The sequence below is a fragment of the Cydia pomonella genome, chromosome 9 (assembly GCF_033807575.1).
Source record: "Cydia pomonella isolate Wapato2018A chromosome 9, ilCydPomo1, whole genome shotgun sequence".
In the NCBI taxonomy this organism is placed as follows: domain Eukaryota; kingdom Metazoa; phylum Arthropoda; class Insecta; order Lepidoptera; family Tortricidae; genus Cydia; species Cydia pomonella.
In genome coordinates, this window is record NC_084711.1 from 24,062,173 (window position 1) to 24,071,413 (window position 9,241).

A 9,241-nucleotide genomic window follows, 5' to 3' on the forward strand; every position below is an offset into this window, starting at 1 on the left:
CAGCAAGGGTGCTCGGTGAGAGACGTAAAGCCGTAGTGCGAATAGAACGCCTCGCAGAAAGGGTCTCCTCTCTTGGCAGGGAGGAGTTCTTCTCCCCCAGGAGAATAGACGCGGGTGGCCTCCCTGGGCCCGAAGTATTCTTCTCTCCGGTGCAAACCGATGGGGAAACCGCCGAATCCGACGCTTCGCTAACTGCCGAAGGACGGAAGAGGCAGCGAAGTAGCGGTAGCGACACGGGAGCATCGCAGAGCGGCGAGGCTTCTGATCTTGCGGAGCGAAGAAAGTCCGCCTCTGGACCTTCCAAGCGAGGAAGAGGCCGCCTACCAACCACAACACGCCACGCAGGGCTGGCCAAGGAGAAGGCTGAGCTCCTGGAGCTGGAGCAACAGGAGCGCGAGCTGCAGGCCGAAGAGGACCTTAGGGCCGCGTCCAAAAAAGTGACGCTAAGACGGCTTGCCCGCCGTCCGGAATCGTTTGGGACTACAAGCGGGTCAGACGACGAGGAAAACCGCACAGCCCTGGCCCTGAACCAGCAGGTGCGTGACAGTCTGGGGCTTATCAAGGAAGTGGCCTCCAAGTCCAAAAACCTAAAGGGCACGTACCAACGTGTCCTGAAGGAGGCGGTGGTCGCGATCCGGGAAGCAGTCGGCGAGTTGAGGGGCCGGACTGTCTCCGATGAGACGAGGAGGCTTGCCGCCGAAAACGCTCGACTTAAGGCGGAAATGGCCGAGCTCCGTAAGGAAATGGGCGACCTGCGTGCTAGCCTTGGGCAGCGCCGCGAAGGGACGCGCCAAGAGACGGCAACATCACCTGCTCGGGAGCAAGGCGACTTAGAGCGCAACATTGTGGCCAAGGTGAGTGCCATGATGGGTGCAAGGTTGAGCGCCTTGGAGGAGAGACTGCTTCCACAGCAACCTACCCAGGCGTCGACTGGTCCCACGCCTTCCAAAGCAGGAAGCTCCCCCCGCGGTCGCACCCCAGCTCCTACCAACCCACCGGGTGCGAAGCGGACCGCGAAGAAGAAGAAAAAGAAGGAGGGGCTCAAAAAGCCTCCTACAAGTGATCCTGGCCCCGCTTCCCAAGTCCAGCAGCCTCGGTCTGCCTCTGAAGAGGGTTGGACGACTGTGGTCAAGCGGGGTAAGAAGAACAAAAAGAAGACTGCCGCTGGAGCAGCGACGACTGCGACGGCGCAAAAGCCGGCGGCACCGCGGAAAGCACAAGGAGGGAAGGATCGCAATAAGGACAAGGCGAAATTGCGCGTCCCGCGGTCAGCAGCCGTAGTCCTCACCCTTCAGATGGGAGCAGAAGAGAGGGGCGTCACCTATAAAACGGTGATTAGGGAGGCCAAGTCCAAAATCTCCCTGGACGGGCTCGGGATCAACGGTCTGAGGTTCCGTAGGGCAGTGACAGGGGCAGCAATCCTGGAGATCCCAGGCCCAGCCACCACCAGCGGCGACAAAGCAGACTCCCTTGCTGCCAAGCTGAGGGAGACGCTGAATGAGGCCGACGTCCGGATAGCTAGGCCAGTAAAATGCGCGGAGATGCGCATTTCCGGCCTGGATGACTCGGTCTCAGAGGACGAGCTCGCCGCTGCCGTTGCGAAAGGTGGAGGGTGTGCCCTAGAGGCAGTGAGTGTTGGCCGGATCTCCCGCACGCCAACAGGCCTGGGTACAGCGTGGGTTCGCTGCCCCGTAGCAGTAGCCAAGAAAGTCGCGGAGGGGCGACTTCTGGTCGGCTGGGCTTCGGCTAACGTGAAGCTACTGGAGTCTCGTCCCCTGAGGTGCTACCGCTGCCTGCTGCCTGGCCATGTTAGGAAGGGGTGCACCTCAGAAATCGACCGCAGCGACCAATGCTACCGCTGCGGTAAATCCGGCCACCTGGCCAGGGACTGCACCGCTGCACCTCGCTGCACTCTGTGCGCTGCAGCGAGTAAACCTGCCGACCACAGTGCCGGCAGCAGTACCTGCACGACGGGGGCCAAAGCCCCGAAACGCGTGTTCCGGAAGGAGTCCGGCAAACCAGACACCCCTGGAGCGTCAAAGCCTCCGGCTGTAGAAGAGGGCCCGATTAACAACACTCCAAAATGACAGAGTCAGTTAATCGAGTCCTCCAGGCGAACATAAACCACTGCACCGGGGCTCAAGATCTCCTGCTGCAGTCCATGGCGCAGTGGTCGATAGATGCCGCCGTGGTCGCCGAGCCGTACTATGTCCCTCCTAGGCATAACTGGGCTGCGGACTTGAATGGCGTGGTGGCCATTATAACAAAGGCGGGGGCAGAGGGCATACCGCCCCCTTCCACCTTGGCAAGGGGTCAAGGCTATGTGGCTGTCCTCTGGGGTGAAATCGTCCTGATCGGGGTATATTTCTCCCCCAACGGAACAGTCCCCGAGTTCGAAGCCTTACTCGGCCATCTAGCGGCTCTTGTTGGGCAGATCCAACCGCGCCAGATAGTTGTCGCGGGAGACTTCAATGCCAAATCCACGGCTTGGGGCTGTCCCGCGACAGAGATTCGTGGAGACCTTCTGGAGGAGTGGGCGACGATGACCGGCATGTCGGTTCTGAACCGAGGGTCGGCCAGCACCTGCGTACGCTGGCAGGGAGAGTCCATTGTGGACGTCACGTTCGCGACCCCGGCACTCGCGACCCGTGTCCGTGACTGGAGAGTACTAGAGACAGTGGAGACATTATCAGACCATTTGTACATCCGGTTTGATGTTTCCACGTCCTCCGGAGGTACGACGGGCACGGATCGTCGTCCGGATGGTCGTGCTGCGACCTCTTCCCCTCGATGGGCCCTGAACAGCCTAGATCGTGAAGCGGTGGAGATAGCGTCCCTCGTCCAAGCCTGGGCAACATATTCCGGGCCTGTGGAGGTCGAGGAGGAGGCAGCCTGCTTCCAAGAAGCCATGACACAGATCTGTGACGCAGGCATGTCACGAGCCAAGCAACGCCCTCCGAAGCGTCAAGTGTACTGGTGGTCCCGAGAAATCGAAGAGCTTCGAAACCGCTCCAACAGGGCGAGACGTCAGTACACACGGTCCCGCCGACGAAGGCAGACCCGAGACGTTGAAGAGGAGACGCAGCTGTACAGCGCCTATAGAGAGGCGGTCAAGGCGTTGCAGCTCTCCATCTGCGAGGCGAAGGCGAGCGCCAGAGCGGAGCTTCTCGAGACGCTAAACCGAGATCCATGGGGGAGGCCGTACAAGGCGGTCAGGGGCAAACTACGCCCCTGGGCCCCCCCCTTGACGGAGAGTCTCGAGCCTCGACTGCTGGAGGGGGTTGTTTCCAACTTGTTCCCGAACAGACCGGAACACCAGCCTCCAGCAATGCCACCTTCCCATCAGCTCGTAGGGTATGAGGTTGCGGAAGTCGGGGTGCCTCCGGTAACGGAGGCAGAGCTAGACGCAGCCGTGATGAAGCTGAAAGCTAAAAACACGGCACCGGGTCCAGATGGGATCCCGGGACGCGTCCTGGCTCTGGCGCTGCGGGCCCTGGGGGAGAGATTCCGCGGGCTGCTGGACGCCTGTCTACAGTCCGGCCGTTTTCCGACCATCTGGAAAACGGGCCGGCTCGTCCTCCTTAAAAAAGATGGGCGTCCCGCAGACTCTCCATCAGCCTACCGACCGATTGTGTTGCTCAACGAGGCTGACAAGCTCTTCGAGCGTATCATCTGCTGCCGCCTCGTCAAGCACCTCCGGGGAGTAGGACCTGACCTGTCCGAATACCAGTTTGGATTCCGAGAGGGTAGGTCGACCGTAGATGCGGTCGCGCGCATCAAAGCCCTCTCGGATGAGGCGGTTGACCACGGTGGGGTCCTCCTGGCGGTGTCCTTGGATATCGCCAATGCCTTTAACACCCTGCCGTGGTCGTGCATTAGGGAGGCACTGAAATACCACAAGGTGCCCCCCTATCTGTGCCAAATAGTTGGGGCCTACCTTTCGGAGCGGTGTGTGGAGTATCCGGTCCGGGGCGGCGGGCTGACAAGGTGGGAGACATCGTGCGGTGTTCCACAGGGCTCGGTCTTAGGGCCGCTCCTGTGGAACATTGGGTACGACTGGGTGCTGCGGGGGGAGCTTCTCCCGGGGTCAAGCGTGACTTGCTACGCAGATGACACGCTGGTCACGTCCCGGGGGGACTCGTACCGGGAAGCGGCACGCCTCGCCACCGTGACGGTAGCACAGGTGGTGAGACGCATAACGATGCTGGGTCTGGAGGTGGCGCTGCACAAGTCTGAGGCGCTCTGCTTCCACGCTGCCCGGAAGGCGCCACCTGCAGGATCCAGCATCGTCGTTGGTGGCACTCGAATCGAGGTAGAGTCCAACATGAAATATCTTGGACTCGTCCTCGATTCCCGCTGGAACTTCCGCGAGCACTTTGTCCGCCTGACCCCCCGACTAATGGCAGCATCGGCTGCACTGAAGAGGCTGATGCCCAACATCGGGGGGCCGGAGCTTGCGAGCCGCCGTCTTTATATGGGGGTGGTGCGATCGATGGCCCTGTACGGGGCGCCAATCTGGGCGGTGAATCTGGCGTCCAAAAACATCGCCCTGCTGAGGAAGGCACAGAGGGCGATGGCCATCAGCGTCGTGCGGGGGTATTGCACCACCTCATATGATGCGGCGTGTTTGTTAGCAGGAACGCCTCCTTGGAATCTGGAGGCGGAGGCCCAAGCGTCTCTGTACGAGTGGCGCAGGGACCTCCGGCTCCAGGAGTACCATCCTGCGCCCAGGGAATTAGAGAGGCAGAAGCTCCTCGTCCGGCAGTCCATCGTCCTCCAATGGGAGGAAGAATTAGCTGGACGCGAGGAAGGGCACAGGACTGTCGAGGCGGTCCGGCCGGTCCTACAAGGTTGGCTGGAGAGAGAGCGGGGCTCGTTAACCTTCCGATTGGTGCAGGTGCTCACGGGTCATGGCTGTTTTGGGAGCTACCTGCACCGGTTCGCAAAACGGGAGGTGACGGCCGAGTGTCACCAATGCAGCTGCTCCGAGGACACGGCGCAGCATACCCTGGAGGAATGCCCAGCCTGGGCGGGGCAGCGCCGCGACCTCGTGGCTGTGGTGGGGGACGACCTCTCCTTGCCAGCCGTAGTTAAGGCTATGGTTGCCGACGAGAGGTCGTGGAAAGCGGTCCTCTCCTTCTGCGAGAATGTAATGTCGCAGAAGGAGGCAGCGGAGAGGGAACGGGAGGCCGACCCAGCCTCCCACCCGATCCGCCGCAAGCGCGCAGGGGCCCGGAGGAGAGCGTATGCCCGTCTCCTCCCCCCCACCTAGAGAGGTCTGGGCAGCGGCGCGGGGGCGTCGCTGCCCATTACATAGGCCTCGCAGAGAAGGCGCGCGTGGTATGCCCACGTGCCTTCTGAGGAGGCAGGGGTAAGGTCATCTCAAGCCCCCCCAAGAGAAGGGCCCGCCGCATGTGGTAGTGGCGGGCGGCGCCGGCGTGGTCACGGTTGCGTACTTAAGAGATCCCGTGGCCACGCCCCATTGGCGGCGCGCAGGCATACCGTTGGTTTAGTGGGTAGAGGCGCCTAGTGGGTAGAGGCGCCTTTTGCAGAGTCCCACATAACCCACATGTTCTCCCCCGGGTGTGTGGGTATGCATAAAGCATTTTTCCAACGAAAAAAAAAAAAAAAAAAGGTTAGGTTAGGTTAGGTTAGGTTAGGTTAGGTTAGGTTAGGTTAGGTTGGGGCGCTAGGTCGGGTAACCTCCACGAGGGTCTGGGTCATTCCAATTTCTGTTGATCCTCGCGGATCCGCAGTCAAGGGAATGGCTTATGGCTGGTGCGCCCTGGGGGCAACGGTAAGTGATTTCATGCGTGGGATTGCTTACTGGTGCTGCTAATAACCCGACACCCGGGAACATCCCGGGAGGGGCGGGGGTAGGATACTCTTGGCGTGTCTCTATGATCTCCTAGGCTATACCGGACAGGGCTACCCATACCGGGCAGGCGAAGAGGGAGGGACATTACCAGGAGCTGGGTAGGGGGGAGGGGGGGACGGGTTTACCTGCTTTCGGTGTCGAAACCGGGTGGACAGGCCCTAGCCACCGTCCCAAAACTCGTTATCCCAAATGATAAGGTGTTGTTGTCATGTCTAGCAGCCTTTGATGGGACCGAGGACCTTGCCTTGGTCGGCCGGGTCGAGAGGAGTTAACCTCAATAAAAAATCCACAACCCCCAGCATGGCGGTTCACCGTGCTGGGGTGCTCTTTTTAGAGCGGCTGGGGTGCTCATCAGTCACTAGTGGCCAAACCTGTGACACCGCCCGACCTCACAGAGTATATAGGGCCACAGCTTGGGTACGGGGATCTCTGCCCCTGTGGAGTTTTATTTCTCCCCTTCTCGTGGGATTAGTATGGAAATTGGAATTAAAAACTCTCAAAAAAACGGCCCTTCTCAGGGCCAACCTGGAAACGGCCCTTCTCAGGGCCAAAGCGATAAAGGCTCTTTTCAGAGCCCACCGGAGTGGGACGATGGCAAAGGGATGCTGGCGAAGGGCATCTTGCGATTGAGGGGTGGCGGTTCGCCGTCACGTGACTCGAAGGGTCGATTTACCCGTGGACCAACACCGACAGGGCTGGAGACCGGGGAGACTTCGACGGCGGCCGCAGCGACTCATTCTGAGGCTGCCATGCAACCGACTGTGCGGGTGACTCGGCTGCCTGACAATACTGCAGGACACAGGGCACCTAAAGTGGGGGCCAAAAGGGTCCACCCCAAGGACGAGGAGCAGGTACTCGAAAACGAGCCACCGAAGATAAATTCGGCTCGGAGAGGAAGAAAGGCTGGTGGGGCGGGGGCAGTTGCCCCTCGCCTCAAATTGAAGAACTCAGCTCGAGTGGGGACAAAGGCTGCTGGTAACTACGTTGGGTTATCGGCAGCCCGCAATAAGTTGCGTAACAGCGTGGGCCCAGATACCGACCAGGAGGGTGAAGAGTACATGGACGACGGCGACCGCTGGAGTGAGAGTCGAGCCTCCTCGGACTCGGAGGACACCAGGCCAAACCCCATTACAGAGGTCTTACAGGAGGACAAGACCTTGGTCCTGGAATTCACGGAGGGGCAAATTATTGAGGAAGTTTGCACAGAAGCTAAAAATGTGCTAGAAGAGGCCCGCAGGTCCGGGAATTTAAATGGTCAGGTCCACGGCCGGATTAATGCCTCATGTCGCCGCATTATACAGGCCATGCAGGAATTACAGTCCCGTGAGGAGGGGGAGGAGCTGCGTATCCTCAAAGCGGACAATAGGAGGATGAAGCAGCAGCTCGCGCAACTCCAATCGGAGACGAAAGCGCTGAGGAAAGCTTACTCCGAAAGAAACAGGACAGGGAAAGCTAAAGCGGTAGCACCAGCAACGGCACTAGAGGCACATCAGTTGCCAGAGATAGTTGCGTCAGTTTTTGAGGAGTTCAAGGAGGACTTGAAGAAGGAACTCTTCACCTCCTTGGGCAATATGATCAATGTGCGAATAGGAGAGGTGAGAGCCCTTCTTCCCCCTGCGCCGACGCTCCGCCCGCCTCTAGCGGCGGACCGAAAGAAGGCAGCTGCGGCTACTACCACAACAGTCCCTCCTATGGCTCGACTGAATAATCTGCCGGATGACCCATGGACTCCGTTGCCTGTTCCTGCTCCGGTCCCTGCTCCCGTAGCGAGGCCCAGGAAAATAGCGCAACAATCCCTAGCGTCAACAGGGTCAACGCTTATGCCTCCTGCGAGAGCCGCACCTGGCCCAAAAGTGCCGAGGAGAAAACAGGTGGCCACCGAGCAGGTATCCCAGATGGCTCCTCCTCCTCCCCAGAACACTGAGGCATGGACGGAAGTCAAGAGGAAGAAACGCCCTCAATCGAAGAAGGCTAAGGCGACCAAGCCGCCAAACCCGGCACCGCGAAAGAAGTTGCCGGTACCAAAGTCCGCTGCGATTGTAGTGGCACTGAAGCCGGGTGTGGAGGCATCGTACGCCTCTGTTATGGCCAAGGCAACCACGTCACTCAAGCTGGCGGAGGTCGGGCTTGAGCACGTGACGATGCGGAAGACGGCAGACGGCGCCCGCATCATCGAAATTCCTGGGGCCGACAATAGTAGGGCGGCTGATGATCTCCGCGACAAAATCGAGGGACTCGTTGGAGACGTAGCGAGGGTTTACAGACCGGTTAAAATGGCTAAAATACAGGTGGCCGGTCTGGACGAGACAGCTACCCCAGAGTTGGTGGCGGCCGCGGTAATAGCAAAGGGAGGCTGCCCCAAGGAGCAGGTCAAGGTGAGGAATATACGGATGGTACGGATCGGGGGTGGATTGGCTCTTGTGCAATGTCCGGTTACGGTCGCTAACGTCCTCATAGCGGCTGGCCGTCTCACGGTGGGGTGGGCATCTGCCCAAATTCGAGCATTGAGCGTGGAGCCCATGCGCTGTTATAAGTGTATGGGCACCGGTCATACGAGGGCAACCTGCCCCTCGCTTGTGGACAGGAGCGAGCTCTGCTACAGGTGTAGCAAGCCTGGGCATAAAGTGGCGGAATGCAGGGCGGAGCCGTTCTGCGCGGTTTGCCATCAGGCCAAGCGCCCACACAGGCACCACATGGGAGGAAAGGGATGCTCCCCGCCTAAAGCCAGAGGCCTCGACACCCCCGCACGGACCCCGGAGGCACCATCACCGGCGCCAGCAAAGGGGGAGACACCAATGGAGGGTATTAGCGCAACGCCGTAATGCAAGCACACCCATTACGAAAAGAAATCCTGCAGTGCAATATAAACCGCGCCGTCAGAGCACAGGATCTGCTCATGCAGGTCATGGCGGAGTGGGGTATTGACCTGGTAGTTGTGGCGGAGCCGTACGCAGTCCCTCTAAGGCCGCATTGGTACGGGTCAGCGGATGGGAAGGTGGCCTTGGTAGTGCCTGCAATGGGTAATCATACTCCATTGGTAGGAGTACAAAAAGGGCAAGGGTATGCGGCGGCCAAATGGGGGGAAATATTGGTTATTGGGGTTTACTTCTCTCCCAATTCACCGCTGCACGCCTTTGAGGGATTCCTCGACACCATCGAGGGAGTCATCCGGGGAGCTACTCCTACGCAGGTCATGATCATTGGCGACCTGAATGCCAAGAGCCAGGCGTGGGGTGGCGTCGCCGAAAGCCCTAAAGGGGCAAAGCTGAGGGACTGGGTGGCAGCGATGGGGCTTGACATCTTGAACCGGGGGCACGTCAATACGTGTGTGCGCAGGCAGGGGGGGTCCATTGTGGACGTTTC

The 9,241-nt window shown here is 59.9% G+C and overlaps 1 protein-coding gene across 1 annotated transcript; it reads left to right on the top strand.

The window, feature by feature from the left end:
• The first annotated feature begins 5,764 nt into the window (after positions 1-5,764).
• Positions 5,765-8,700, top strand: LOC133521016 (uncharacterized). Its single transcript, XM_061855738.1, has 2 exons — positions 5,765-5,797; positions 6,397-8,700. The coding sequence occupies exons 1-2, from the start codon at positions 5,765-5,767 to the stop codon at positions 8,698-8,700; spliced, it is 2,337 nt and encodes a 778-aa protein (XP_061711722.1).
• Positions 8,701-9,241: the final 541 nt, after the last annotated feature.

Bases quoted from the DNA above. Each gene is read 5' to 3' on its own strand.
- LOC133521016 (XM_061855738.1), top strand. From the start codon at position 5,765: ATGGCTTATGGCTGGTGCGCCCTGGGGGCAACG. The intron at 5,798-6,396 runs GTAAGTGATTTC...GGCCCTTCTCAG, and splicing joins GGTGCGCCCTGGGGGCAACG to GGCCAACCTGGAAACGGCCC.